At 46.0% G+C, this 15,878-nt stretch overlaps 1 protein-coding gene across 1 annotated transcript in view; it reads left to right on the top strand.

Annotated features, from left to right (window-relative positions):
- The window catches only part of LOC144755762 (twisted gastrulation protein homolog 1-like), a 58,468-nt gene that overhangs the window by 17,412 nt on the left and 25,178 nt on the right, over positions 1–15,878 (top strand). Inside the window, exons 2-3 of the mRNA XM_078644979.1 lie at positions 4,287–4,457; positions 5,694–5,793. Of these exons, the coding sequence (XP_078501105.1) occupies positions 4,332–4,457; positions 5,694–5,793 (226 nt within the window). The 5' untranslated portion in view covers positions 4,287–4,331. The remainder of the gene's footprint in view (positions 1–4,286; positions 4,458–5,693; positions 5,794–15,878) is intronic.

Here is a 15,878-nt window from a genome sequence, read left to right as displayed (position 1 = left end):
GACAGCCCGGACTGAGACAGCTTCCCGGGCTGACACACAGGCACTTTTTGAGCAGCCAGCCGCATTTGAGTACTTCACAGGTCACAATCAGCTCCCCCCCCCCCCGAAACTTCTATCAGTCCCACCCGAAATTTGTCTCTAGTTGTGCCTCTGTGTGACATTATTACGTGTTGCTATTTCTTCAATGTGTAATTGTCTACAGCATACATATTTACACAATTGGCAAAGGCAGACCCTTAGATAATTGCACTCTTTTTCCTTTTTTTTCTCTCAGGGAAAACATTTTTCTTATGGCAAATATCTTACATCTGCGCACTCACCAACTTTGGAGATGTTTCTGTTCCCCATCACAATCTGGAAGTGAATCTACTATAGCTTTGTGTCAGGGCAAATCTCCAACCATTTCCAAGTTGGGAAAGGGTCGAAGAGGACTTTGTAAATATCTGCAATCTCTCACGACCAGCCACGCCTTGATCCACCCACTCCTGAAATCCAGCATTGGATTTACAACTGTATAATTGTATGAAGTCGTGGCATACATTTACACAGAAGTAAATGCATTTATGCCTGCTACAAATGTATCTTTGTGATAGGACTAGCACCAGAATGGCTTTGTAATTTTGGCATCTAGGTCCATATGTAGGTGGCCAAATACCGGTCAGTAAAGCTGAATTCAGTAAATTTCGTCTTTACCGACCGGTATTTAACCCTGTGCGATGTACGTATTACCGAATGCCATCGGTAATAACGAATCGGTAAATCATTACCGATTCCTTATTTACTGATCGGTGAACACTGAAACAAACAATACCGAATCGGTAATAATCCCAAAATGCGATGTAGCAAAAATCGGTAATACCGAATTTGACCAAATTCGATATTAACGATTTGGTATTTACCACTGATCCTGAACAGGTGGTAATCAGGTGTAGTGCTTAAAAACAGCCCCAAAATGCAACAGTGTGAACACAATGGCGGGCCTCTACCTCATAGCCAGGCGGCTACGTTTGAGAGAAGCAAGATGAGGATTTGGATACGGGAAGAGCGGGTGTACAGACTGCGCATCACATTGTTCCAGTTGACTGAACCAAAAATCCATGAGAGGTACAGGCTGCACCCACACACCATCCTTGACCTCATACGGGACCTGCAACCATATCTTGAGCATCAGACACCAAGGGCGCACGCAATACCCACCCATGTACAGGTGCTCTGTTGCCTACACCTCCTGGCATCAGGAAGTTACCAGCGTGGCTCAATGGTTAGAGCGGCAGACCCTGATGCAGATGTCTGGCCCGGGACCAGGGTTCAATTCCCGCCTCGGTGGCTCTTGGACTCAATCTCCCCGGACCTGATCATTCTCGCCTCGGTGCCTAGTCTAATCATGAGTCCCACTCTGTGACTCTGGGCAATAGCTTGCTTAATCTCCACAACGGCCCCAGCCGCGCTTGGATGCCTGGCTTCACCTTGGGGGTGCCCGGGAGTGGACGTTTCACATGGAAAAGCCAGGAAGGGTTCCACAGCGGTATGAGTGCAGCGCCGGGACGCCCCGTCGCGTGAGCAGCCGTGCGCTTTACAAATACAACACATTTACATTTACATAGCCGCAGTGGGTGTTGTGTCACAGAGCAGTCTATCCCGTTTTTTCAACACCTTCCTGGATGCCATGATGGACCGAATGCATCATTACATAACCTTCCCCAGTACACAGGCGGAGCTGCAGAAGACCAAGCTGGATTTCTACCAACTGGCACAGTTCCCACACGTCATTGGCTGCGTCAATGGGACCCACATACCAATCTGCTCACCGGCAGCAACAGAATACATTTACCGCAATCGCAAATCCACCCACTCCATAAATGTGCAGGTGATATGTGATGCTAAGTTCATCATAACTGACATTGTGGCCAAATTCCCAGCGAGTACCCACGACTCGTACATATTCAGTAACAGTGGTATCCATACACGTCTGGCTGCTGGTGAATTCGGAGAAGGATACCTACTAGGTAAATCAATGTGACACACCCTGATGTATACCTGGGCTCAACCTATTGGTGACACAAATTAATGGCACTTTCCTTTGCATTTAGGTGACAGCGCATATGCCCTCTGGTCTTATCTACTCACACCATATCTCAACCCATCCACCCCAAGAGAGAGGAGATACAATGTGGCACATAAGAGCACACGCAACGTGGTGGAGCGCACCTGTTTAAAAGCATATTCCGTTGCCTCCACAAAAGTGGAGGTGCACGTCAGTACAGCCCCATCAAATGTTGCAAAATAATTGCAAAATAATTGCAACATGTGCAATGATACATAATCTAGCCACAAAAAAAGGAACAGCAGTGGAACTAACTGGGAGCCCCTATGCCACTATGGGGATTGGGGTTGGGGAGGGGGTAGCACAGCATGCTGGGCATGCATCTTACCTTGTTTCCTTGCAGCTCTGGCAGAGCTGTCTTCGTCTCCCACACCACTCACACTCTCCGGCTGGAGGGTGGACTCTACCATCAGTTCCAGTGGTGTTGGTGCAGGTACTGTGTTCTTCCGTCTGCCAGTTTTGCCAGCCTGCCTCTGCCTCTCAGCCATCCTTGCCTTCGCCGTCTTCCTGAGGTTGTACCACCTCTTCTTGATGTCCTCAATGGAACGCTGGGTGACACCAATTGCATTTATTTTACTCTGGATCCCACTCCAGATCTGTCTCTTCTGAGACTCGGGCACATGGAGGAACTGCTTCCCAAAAAGCTTGTCATGGTCCTGACTCACATCCTGAATTAGTACCTCCAGCTCCTTCTTGCTGAACTTCAGCTTCCTTTTCCTTTCAGTTGCCTCCTTCTCTCTCTGCTGGCTTGCCATTTCCAAATGTTCTTTTTTTTTTTGGTTTCTAGCTGTGAGGCTCTGTTGCTCCTGGATCCTCAGCTCACCTGCCTGCCTCACAGTCAGCTCCAGGTTCAGTGCAGCTGCCTGGGTGTGGCCACTTCCTGTTTGGGAGGTAATTGGATGACACAGGATTGGCTGATTCATCAAATTACAAATTTTTGAATTACCGATTCGGTATTTACCGATTCGGTAATGGATTCGGTAATTCCGATTCGGTATTGGTGTTTCGTTTTTTTTTTTACCGATTCCTTCCGAATCGGTATTTTTTATCGAATTTTAGCGAATTAGTAAATTTTACCAATTTTTTACGTACATCGTATTTTCCGATTCCTTAATACCGAATCGGTAATATTCGGTATTAAGGAATTGGTATTCATAGTTTACCTACATATGGCCCCTAGTGTTGTAGTCCAGTGGGTTATCTGGGTGCTGAATTTGGGTTTTGTAGACATTAAGGGCCAGATGTAGGTAATTCTATTTTACCACTTCTTAAATACCGAATCATACCGATTCGGTATTTAAGAAGTGGTAAAACAGAGGGGGGGAATGTAGGTAATACAGACTCGGTAAATACCGAATCGTTAAGATTCGGTATTTACCGAGTCTGTAAATACCGATTCGGTAATGCCCATTGATTCCTATGGGCATTGAAGCCCATAGGAATCAATGGGCATTACCGAATCGGTATTTACAGAATCGGTAAATACCGATTTCAGCAAGGGTGCAGGGGGTGTCACTTTGACACCCTCTAGCACCCCAAATACAGGCATGCGTGCCATGTGGCACACAGACATGCCCTAAGGGCATGTCTGTCTGTCACATGGCATAGGTGTGCATGCACACATGTGCATGCACACCTGGATTCGGTATTTTACCACCCAATTGGATTGGGTGGTAAAATACCGATTCTGAAAGGCCTTTGGGACTCAGAAGAGTCCCACCTACATCTGGAAATTACCGAATCGGTAAAAATACCGATTCGGTATTTTACAGATTCGGTAAATTTACAGATTCTGTAAATTTACCGATTCTGTAAATTTACCGATTCTGTAAATTTACCGATTCTGTAAAATGATGCCCCTACATCTCAATCACCAACTACCGGTCGGTAACGGCCGAATTCGGCCGTTACCGACCGGTGTTTGGGCTCCTACATCTGGCCCTAAGTCTTATATTTAGGCGATCTAGGCATTTAGACTCTGGAGTATTATAGTTGTTAAATGTGTGCCCAGAGCATAATGGTATTAGGTTTGGATGCTCTAGAAATTGGATTTTAGAAGCGTGAGCTCTTGGCATTGGATGCTGGTAATCAGGTGTTGATCTTAGTTGGTCAATCCCTGTCCCACTACCTCACATTTCTCACTTCTACACTTATTTCTTTTCTCTATCTCTTCTCCTTTCAGAATACCTGGAAATTCTATTTCAGCACTTCCATAAATGCACAGGGAATGAAGATGTGCTGGCCCAATGGCTGTGCGCTGATCCTGGCGGTCATGTGCTATTCTCTCATCTACCCTGCGAATGGCTGTAATAAAGCACTGTGCGCCAGTGACGTCAGCAAGTGCCTCCTGCAGGTAAACAACAGGACACACCTAACCATTTCTTCACATAAACATACTTGCTAGTAAGTAGATTGGGATAGTCAAGTGTCATGTCAACGCTAACCCACACTAACGTCATAACGCTGAGTGGGAAAATAAATTAAATTGATATGTTGACATTTCACATGAAGGATGGGCTATGTTGCTGTGGGAAGCACAACGATGTCTACCTAAAAAGAGAGGCTAAGAACTCGACAAGTAGCTAAAGACACATATCTTAACGGAGCACCACATCTGTCACTGTTGTGAACCTCCCTGCTCCAGTGGGCTTTGGAGTCTACAACCAAGCGACTTTCCCACATGTCACACCTTCAACAGCTGCTGAACGGCTATTGAATCATTCCAGGCCTCCCACTTAAAAGTACAGCACTCTTTTACTCCCTATCTAACATTGTGCTTTTGAAGGAAAATCACCAACAAAGCAGTTTTCTTGGATTGGTTATGCTCGTTTGATTATTCTGTAAAAATAAAGTGATAGTCTCACATGCCGAGGTTAGGAGGGAACTATGAAACACTGGGTGCCTGTGACTTATTTTCCTTCTTGCTGTCTGATGGTGGGGAGATTTTTTGGTTAGTTCCAAAGAAGCTCTCGCCGCAATCAGGCTTTAACAGTTCACCTTCAAAGTAAGCACTGGCATTTTAAAGGTGATTAGCTTGTTACAGGGTTGTAGGTGCTCCCAGTGGCTTTTTGGGGCTGGGGAAGTCAAAATAACTGGCTGTGGCGTGCACGGAGTTTTCTCCCTTAGCATTGTGGGCATTGTTTGTTTTCTCTTCCTGGGTGTATCATTCTTGCATGGCAGACATGGGCAGGGAAAATTAGTGTTGGCTGTGGCGACATAAATAGGGTGCAACCGCCGCCACTGCAACCCAGGGGTCCCATGGCTGCCCAGTCAATGGAAAATGAGGCAGGGTAAACAATGTGGAGCTACCCTTCAGACACAATCTAAATGAGGCCCACAGTCTTCTATCACACCACAACCTCCAGTTTGCAATGACTTGTGTTTTCGGGGCTTTGGGGCTAAGTCAGGGAAAAACACAGGGGGTTATTCACAAGCCCTTTGTGCCGCCAGTGCGTCTCTTTTTTGCAATAGAAACTTTGCCTAGTTTGTATTTTGCCTAGTCTTTGCTAGAAAACCCCGTTAGTTTTTCAGTGGCTGTATTTGGTACTCCTCCAGGGCAGGCTGTGACATGTTCTGGTGCTCTCCACAGGAGTTGTGCCAGTGCCAACCCAAAGAGGCAGGCTGTCCGTGCTGCAGGGAGTGTGCCCTCTGCCTAGGGACACTGTGGGAGCCGTGCTGTGGCTGTGTAGGTAAGTATAAGGACACACTTCACATCTGGTATGATGTCTCCAACATGGCGTGAAAATGAAATATGCTGTTACAGATGACAGGGACTGAGTGACCTCCTAGGGGTTCCTGGTGAGGTTGATGTGCACCGATGAGTAATGTTTCTAGCAGAGGATGTTGTAGCATACATGACTAATATTTCTAATGGGAAGGATGTAAATGGCTGTATGTGTGTGTCCTATACTCCTCTGCTTATATGTGGATGATTTTCCCATTTGGGGTGCTGCTATCCCTGGGTAGTGGGTCAAGGTGGGATTCATATTTTAACTGGGTTTTTTTTCTGGAACTCAGTGTAGACTGTCCATGACCAGCAGATGATAGTGTTTAAAATGGGGATGATATGACCACATGTGGTGATATCTCCAGATGGAGGTGAAATGTCTAACTAAGAGGACCTGTCTTCAGCTGCAGGTCGTTTATATAGAAAATGATGATGTACTCAGCTTGGGTGGTGCATCCAGATGGTAATTCTGCATTCAGCTGTGTGGTGCTTAATTGGGGGTTAGGTGTTCGTTGGTGGTATGCTAGCCAGGAGCAATATGCATGCTTTAAGCGCAGTATATTATGCTGTGGGTGAGGTGCCAAAGGGGGGGAAGGATTGTTTTAACCAGAAGACGCTGTATCCATCAGGACTGAAATGGTGTAATGTGTGCCACCTGCATTATGGTACTTTTAAAAGGATGTGTCTAGCATTGTCTATCTAAAGGTGTTGTGTCCTTCTAGAACTGATGATGCATTGACCTTAGAGTTACCTTTTTGATGGAGGGAGAAGGGGTGATATGTCCAACTGAGTGATATATATTCAACTTCTTTTTGAAATTCACAAACATTATCAGTAGTAATCCTAGAAAGGTATGCAAGTTGCAGGATTTCAGTCTTACTACTGCCCCAATGGCATGTAACAATTTTATGAGTTGATACTTCTCTAGGTGTAATTGTAAGCACGGTACATTTACACATTGGGTAATGCCAGCCTGCTGTGTAACGAACAATTACTTACCTGTGGTAGAGACTCTTTCTAGCTGCAGATTCCTTATGTTAGAATTTTACCTAGGCGTCAGAGTGGACCCGAAAGATTTTCAAGTACCGTGTACGCCGGTGGCATAATTCGGCTCTGCGTCGGCATTGTGCGCGCCGGAAGCAAACAAGAGAACCTTAGATAAAGGTGCAGAAAGAGCTTTTAATGTTGTGGAAACCACACCGTGACACAAACTTATCTCTATGGCAGGCGTATACCGACTTGATGGAGGGATGCCTGGCTGCCAGAATGATTCAAAAAGTGGGGTGGTGATGGACAGAGTATCTGAATTAAGCAGAACACTCCTACCCAGTCAAAAGATCAGAGCTTGATCCATCACCATTTTTTAGCTCACTGCACCATCCCAGTTCAGTAAAAAACGGTGTTAGATCAAGCCCTGATCTGTTGACTGGGTAGGAGTGTTCTGATTAACTCAGATACTCTGTCCATCACCACCCCCTTTTTGAAATTATTTTGGCCACCATGAGTGTGGAAGGGTATGCTCAGACATGAGTCCCTTGCTCATTGCACCATCAGGATTCAAGCAAGCCGGGCCGAAGACGGCTGTAATGCCAGAAACCGGTCCCCGGAAGCTTGTTTCCTTTCCAGTGAAGAATTGGCTTGGTAGTTTGGTCTGCCCTGTTCCCATGATGCACTGGCCAGGGACAGACTAATTTGCATATAGCCAGGTTCTGAACTGGGATGGTGCAGTGAGCTAAAAAACGGTGTTGGATCAAGCCCTGATCTGTTGACTGGGTAGGAGTGTTCTGATTAACTCAGATACTCTGTCCATCACCACCCCCTTTTTGAAATTATTTTGGCCACCATGAGTGTGGAAGGGTATGCTCAGACATGAGTCCCTTGCTCATTGCACCATCAGGATTCAAGCAAGCAGGGCCGAAGACGGCTGTAATGCCAGAAACCGGTCCCCGGAAGCTTGTTTCCTTTCCAGTGAAGAATTGGCTTGGTAGTTTGGTCTGCCCTGTTCCCATGATGCACTGGGCCAGGGACAGACTAATTTGCATATAGCCAGGTTCTGAACTGGGATGGTGCAGTGAGCTAAAAAACGGTGTTGGATCAAGCCCTGATCTGTTGACTGGGTAGGAGTGTTCTGATTAACTCAGATACTCTGTCCATCACCACCCCCTTTTTGAAATTATTTTGGCTGCCAGAATAACATCACAGAGTTTGGGAGGAAGGTCAAAAGCTGTCAACCTATGCTACTCAATCTCCACACATGAGGGGGTGTGCTGGTTGGTGTGCAGGACCCTCCCCAATTGCTGCAACAGAAGATCCTCTTGAGGAGAAAGCCTGACTGGAGACTGCTGGTCATGCTCAACAAAGTTGGAAACCAGCCCTCCATGCCCAATCTGGAGCCACAAGGATGACTTGGTCCCAGTCGTTCCTGATTTTCTTGAGAACTCTAGGCAGGAGTTGCATTGGCGTAAAGGCGTAGGAGGCCGAAGCTCCACTCGAGAAGAAAAGCATCGCCGAGAGAGAGTCGCCTTGGAAACTCCAGGATGTAAAACTGCAGACATTGAATGTTTTTGGAGGTGGCAAACAGATCTAACCAAGGCTCTCCCCACTAAAGAAAGAGACCTTGCACCACCTCTAGAAGAGGCACATTTCATTATCCGCTAGGCATCTTCAGCTGAGTTTGTCCACTTAGGTGTTCCGAGAGCCCGCCAGGTGTTGAACCATCAGGGAAATGCCCTGATATTCTAGCCATGTCCAGAAATGCAGGGCCTCTTGACAGAGGGTCCACAACAGCACTCCACCCTGTTTGTTGCAATACCATGTGGCGTTGTTCTTGAACACCTGCACCAGCCTTCCCCTGATCGAAGGAAGAAAGGCTTTCAGTAGCAAGCTATTCACTTGAAGCTCCAACAGGCTGATGTGGAACTTGGACTCCGCCAGAGGCCAGAGTCCTCTGATCTCCACCTCTCCCAGATTGATGCTCAGCTCAGGAGTGATGCATCTGTCACTACAGTCAAATTTGGTTGGGGAAGACAGAGGGGTCTGTCACTGACCCAATTGTGGTTCGTTAGCCACCACTGCAGATCTCTTGCAGTTTTATCCCAAGATCGGAACCGTGTCGTTGGGATTCCCCTGATACTGTGACCACTAGGCCTTCAAGTCACACTGCAGAGCCTGTGTATACAACGGGCATGATTGACAAGCTGGATGGATGAGGCCCAAAAGCCACAGTGTCAGTCTCACCAAAATGCAAGATAGATGCTGCTCAACCCATCTTCCATCTGTCACCACTCATCCACACAGGCACCACCAAAGCATTCCAAGCATCACAGTCACACCAACATTCCACTGCCAACACTCATACTGGCTGAGCAGCAGGGAGCAGGGGTAACAAGTGATAGATATGATAACATAAGCAGGATAAACCACACCTGCTTAAGGTGCACCGTGGCCCAAACAGGAAAAGTTCCCCCTATCTGTAATAGGGCCCCAGATGCCATGCGGTCTAGCGTCGTAGAACTGGTCCACATTGCTTCCACTCCATCCATCGATCTGTCACGCAGAGACCTTTCATCATGCCTCTCCCTGCCAGAGACCCACTATCGCAGTTAGTTGACCTTCTGCCTGAGCTGCCACGCTCAATCAATCAATCAGGGAATTGTAAGCGCGCTACTCATCCGTGAGGGTTTCAAGGCACCTAGGGGGTCGGGGGTCAGCAGGGCTGTTTAGCCGAAGAGCCAGGTCTTGGGAGTCTTCAGGTCTTGCCCGCGATGTAGGAGAAGGATCTTCCGTCTGCTTTGGCTCTGTGGATGTGAGGGGTTTTGGCTAGTGCGAGGTTGGCTGATCGAAAGATTCTTTTGGGTACGTGGAGGGTGATTCTGTCATTGAGGTATTTCGGTCCAGTGTTGTGTATGCATTTGTAGGCGTGGGTGAGAATTTTGAAAATTACTCTTTTCTCCACGGGGAGCCAGTGGAGGTTTGGCTGATGTTGGCTGATGTGCTCGTGTCGAGGGATGGCGAGAACGAGTCTGGCAGCGGTGTTCTTCATCTTCTGGAGTTTGCAGAGTAGGGACTTATTTATGCCGTCATAGAGTGCGTTTCCATAGTCATAGTGGTTTGAGCTAGAGGGTCCCTGGCGCTGGTCGCGGATCCTTGCCTTTGGTGCGGCTTTGGCGTGCCCGCTGCGAGCATCCGTTGCGCAACCGCGAAGCAGCTTCCATTAAGTAGGGGAGAGATGAGAGGCTGGGAGCGGGGGCTGTCCTGGGGGAGGGGCCATAGGGGCAGCAGTGGCAGAGCGGAGGCAAGCACCAAAAGAAAACTGGGGAAAAACAAAATGAAACACACAGGTGACACAACAGTTAAAATTTACATAAGTGAATGAGCGGATGAAAATAGTTACGGTGGTGGCTGATGGTAGGCCAGTTCCTGGGTGGAGAGGGAAGCAGGCGCGGGCAGCAGCCTCAAACCTCCCGGAAGGAGGTCGGGGTCTTGAGAGAATGAGACGGCACCCCGGAGCTGTGGGGAGAGAGTGGACCTAGACCGAGGGTGCTAGCCACTGAATCAGTCCACAGGCAGTTAGCATTTGATATTTACTTGTATTCTGTATTGATCTTTACTTTAACATCCAACATTTCTAACAGAGTTTAGAAAAACGTGGAGGTTCTGGTGATTCTCCATATATTCTTGGGGATTCATTGTAAGTGGATGCCCATTTAAGAGCTTACATTGTTTTTGTGGAAGTAGCTTTCATGTTTAGCTTTACCTCCATGAAAGTTTTCTGTTTATAGAAATACAATTATGCTTCTTACCCAGGATTTTGACAAATCATTTGGTGATTTTCAAGCAATTTAATTTTTTTCATCAGCTTTTCATTTTGCCAAGTAGTCCTTGCACGCCTGCAGTGTACATTGTGCCCTTTGCTACTATCTTTATATAACAAAATACTTAGGTACGTCTTCTGGAATGAGTTCTCGGGGAAGGTGGCGGTCCTTTGTCAGAGATCGCAGTAGGGCTGTTTGTACAAGAGGTACAGATGCACCATCCTGCCAGGTCAGTGTCTGGGTCAGCTTTTGGCTGTTGGGAGACCTGTTTTATGGTCTGGTGAGCAGGTTAGGTCTTGCCTTCGCAGCGCGCATGCACTGCAAAGGAAAACAACCTTTTCCGAATGCTTAGGCTTTTCAGCCAAGCACGTGCACGCGTTGCCATTGCCTTCAATGGCAACGCGTGCACGTCAAGAGATTCACTCACGGGAGTGCGTGGCCAAATTGGTGGCAATTATCGCTCCCACGAGTGAATCCCTCCCCCATGCTGCCGCGCGAGCGCTTTTTTTCTTGTTTGTGTGGTCATCACATGTTATTTATGTTTAGCCTGGGTTTCTCTTTCACTTTCTTTTTGATTACACACTCACGATATCTGCACAGGAGATATCCCTGTCACCCTACCAATATTAAGTTGTGCAAGCAAAAACTGAATTTTCACCTTTATCAACAGCGTGCAGAAATAATTATTGTGGTATTCGTGGGGACCTCGGGATAAGGTGTTAAATGCATCCATGTTCTGATTAACAGTGGGAAAAGACACAGCGACACTATCTGTGAGCTTCGTGGCTGCCCAGCCCTGCCCCTTGGTCGAACAGGAGAGCCTTTTTATTAAATGTAATATTTACGAGGCTATTCACTTACACTAGACCTCCAAGATGGCCGACCGCTATGCCAAGTCCCACTGGAGCAAAAATACACAACTTCTATTTCCTGTCCTCGTTCTATGTAATTGTAGGGCGTGGTCTGTGTCGGTGGGAGGTTAAGTCTGAATCGGAGAGGAACCTTGCTTGCAGCGTCCCAGAATACCTAGAGTAGTTCTGTATGTAACTCATTCTCTGCACCTCCCCTTCTTAAGGAAACATGTTTCTTCACCCTGGGTACGTGATAATATTTAAGGGGTTTCTATGTATTGTTATATGCGTGCTAGGGTAGTCGCAGAGTGCTGCGCGACTCACCCGCAAGGATGACACCTTGTTCCAATACAGATGGGCGAACCCACATTCTAATTCTCTTCTAATATTCTGCGTGGTTTCTGTTACGGTTTTCCTAAACTCCGTTTTTTGGACTAATGCAGGTAGATGTAACCGATATGTAAAGGTATGCACATTTCATTAACGTTTTGCAAAAGTTCAAATAATTCTGCCTATTTATAGGTAATTTGTGTTGTCACTAGTAAAAACAAACATTAACAAAGCCATTATGTATTGCTTTCAAATAGCGTACTGACGTAGGTTCAGGTCACGTATCATTTGGTGCACATCGAGCATACACACCTACAGACCTCCATTTGAAAAATAGATACAGCGCGATCATTCAGGTAACCGTCAGCGCAGACCAGCAAACATACTGGTGCTCTGTTACCATTGTTCTGCAACACCTCGTGCTTAGAAATGTACGAAGAATCTGTTTGAAGCACTTCTTTCAACCTGTCCAATCTTATACTCTGAAAGGGGACCGGCAGTGCACAGAAAATAAGAGCTCTATACTGGCCATTCAAAGTGGGCTGCACTGTAAAAATGCTGCAGTTTGTTACAGTAGCGGTGTTGATGCACACAGTCCAACAAAAGTCAGACATTACCTTATGCAACAAGCAGTACAGGTGAGAGTGCAATAACTACACACTGGGTTATGTTGTCTGATTCAGGAATGCATGTTTGACTTAGGAAGCAGAATTAAATCTTGTTTGGTGCAGTGGAGAATATTGACGCGTGTAGTTTTAGTGGTACGAGGTCAGAGCCTGTATGAGTATATGAGTTACTTATTTTTGCATCACAAACTTTATATATAATATAGACTGCTGCAAAAAGCACAAACATTTTTAGGATAAAATGGTGCTTCCAAAATATAGAATGTATTAATACCCAGACTGTACATGTGTTTAAGTGTATGTGTCTTTACGAGTCAGTCTGTGTATCGGCCTCTATGTATGAATCAGATTGTATATTTCTGTGTGTGGGTGTATTCAACTGTACTGTAGCCTTTGTATAACAGTTGCCTCTTTGTGTACTGCACGTATTCAATTATGTTCCTGTATCTGTGTTCGTGTGTTTGTCTGTATATAGGTGTATGCCTGTGTCTGTATCCATCTGTATGTGTTGGTGTGTGTGTGTGTGTGTCTTTGAGCATGTATGTCTATTTTGAGTTGGATCTGTATGTGTGTCTATCCATGTGTGCGGTGCGTGCAACCATGTGGCTGTTTTGATGGGTTTTGTGTATTCCTGTGCCTGCATATCTCTGTGTATGTTTGTGTGTGCCTCTGTGCATTTCTGCAAATCTCTGTATGGTTGTGTCTATATATATCTGTCGGTCTGTGCACCACCATGTTTATCTGTGTGTGTAAAGGAGCCATGTACCTGTATATGTCCATCTGTCTCTTAGTGTGTATATGTAAATGTCTGCGTCATTCTGTGTCCTGTATATAAAGTTCAGGGGGTTAAAGCACCTGCTGCAGCTAAATATGAAATCGGTGATGGAGGTTCCAATGTCCGCAGGCATTATTGTTCAGCCAGCTACACAGATTGGTAAAATGCAGAGTCTGTGCTAAAATTTCTGCCACCTTAAGTGAAGCAACATTTTACTAGCCCTCTCCTAATTTCGCCCACGTTCCAGATTCAGCAGATTATCTGGCGCTTCTGTAGTTGACGGCTTCTTATTCAGCTGCTTTGATGTTGCACAGCTCTGGGGAAAGACCTGACGGAAAAACGAAAACTGTAATATCTAAGACAATAAGATAACCAGGAGATTGGGATCCTCCTATTCAAATCTGTGTGTTGACGATCACAAGGATTGAAATGCAGTGGCTGCAATAACATCAGTTGAACTGAATAACTTTAAAACCTGCTATTAGCATCTAGATACAATTTTGTGAGTACCTGTGCTATAATATTATTTTTTGTTATTCTACCGCACTGAGAAAAACAATTAAAGCGCTAGTTGTTGGCTTGATGAAATCTAGCACACACTAGACTTGATCTCCCGAAGGTGCATACCTAGTATTTGTTACCACTCGGTCCTTGTGTGCAACACTCATCATTTGCCAAGCACTTAAATGTTTGAGAAATACAACACTTTAAACTGTCCACTTGCTATAAAGTTGAATTTTACATTTGTCTACTACAAACTGCACGCAAGCTCATTTTCTGTGCAGCGGCATAGGACTGTATTTATTCTAGGTGCTTCAGTAGAGATGTGGATGTAAGCATGTAATTTAGGAATCTGTTGAATTAACAACTCAGTTAAATGCCTACAGGTGCCAGTGTACATACACTGTAGTGGAATTTAAACAAATTGTCCTTCGAACTGCTTCAAAAGAGACGTGAGAGTGGCTGCTGTTTTGTGGCTAGTAAAACAAACACCAAGATTCCGGACACTTTGGAATAAATACAAGCATCCAACAAGGGGCTGCTGTCACCCAGGCCTGGTTCCAGGAATTTTTATTTGGGTGGGCCAAGGGTGCATTTGGGTGGGCCACTGCGGGCTCGATTTGTCGCATATATGTCTAGGCAGGCCTGCTTCAGGGCCCTCCTTTATCTCTTCTTAGTCTTACAAGGCCCAGTAAAATGCATTCTTTCCCAAATCTCTTTCTAAATGTGATCACTCTCAAAAAGTGTTTTTTCCATGTAATGTGCCTTTGATGGGGAGAGGAGGTTTCTGAGGTGACAGTATCAGGCAAGTGACACTTCTCTGGCTCCCTCTGTGCGAGCCTTCAGGGAGAATCTCTCTTCATTACTACCTCCACCTGACCATGGACTCTGCAGCGCACTCCCTTACAGGCTTGATTATCCACGACTCCTCTCCAGTGCACCTTATCTCACAGATGGCCTTGGGCCCCAGCCCCATATCAGGCACCATCGGGCTCCACTTTAATTTTTCCCCGGTAAAAACATTATTAAAATCACCTTCTAACTTAAAACATTGAATATCGTAGTAAATATAATTAGCACGCACTTTAAAGTATGTTCCACAGTAGCCCTTATGACCCGACTGCTAATTAAATAAACAAAAACAGAAAGGCCGGCTTCAGCGCTGATGCGAAAGTCTATGTTGGCGCTGCATCAGTAACCTCTTTCTCCGTAAATACCTTTACTCCCACCTTCCAACAGTGCCCCTCATCTCCCAATGGCCCCCTCTATTGACCTCCTCCTCGGATTCCCTCAAAGCCACACGCCACAAGTGCCCCTCATCTCCCTATAGCCCCTCCCCCTATTGACCTCCTCCTCGGATTCCCTCACTGCCACCCTCCACCAGTGCCCCATATCTCTCCTTAACTCCCCCCTCCACGGCATGACCTCTTTCTCGGATTCCCTCACTACCACCCTCCACCAGTGCCCCTCATCGCTCCATTGCCCCTCCCACAATCTCCTCCTCGGATTCCCTCACTGCCACCCTCCAACAGTGCCCCTCATCTCTCTGTGTAGGCCTGCTCACTACCTCCTCCTCGGATTCCCTCACTGCCACCCTCCAATAGTTCCCCTTATCTTTACGTAGCCCCTCTCTCATATGGATTCCATTTGTTGTATAGCGCTACTCATATCCGTGTAGTGTGTGTCAGTACTTTACACAACGCACACATTATACAATGAATCATACAAGCATGTAAATCAGTCTATAGGGAATGTCATATAAGCCAATGAGGATTACAAGGTGTATGAATCACATGTCATCCATACTGGTGGGCAGGCTATTTAAAGAGGGTTTGGTCTGGGGAAACACGACCTTAGGATTTAAAGAGTATTCCATGGGGTCAGCTTTACTGATAAAAATGTATATCTGCCCAAACATACTAATTTTAGCAACATTAGAATAATGGAAGACTGGGTAAGTTCTAACTATATCACAAAACAAAAAAAGTGACGTTCTAACTATACCATTCATGTTTGTATGCAGCTCTTTGATGACAGTTCATTGGTTACTGTCCTATGTTAGGATTGTAACTTCTGAACTGCAAGTAACACAAAGATCTTTGTGACAAAGGCAGTAACCCACTGAGCTATCCAGGGCTTTAAGTGGGCCG

The sequence above is a fragment of the Lissotriton helveticus genome, chromosome 5_1, assembly GCF_964261635.1.
Source record: "Lissotriton helveticus chromosome 5_1, aLisHel1.1, whole genome shotgun sequence".
NCBI lineage: Eukaryota > Metazoa > Chordata > Amphibia > Caudata > Salamandridae > Lissotriton > Lissotriton helveticus.
Note: the sequence above shows the minus strand (reverse complement) of the source record. Positions and strands in the feature narration are given on the sequence as shown.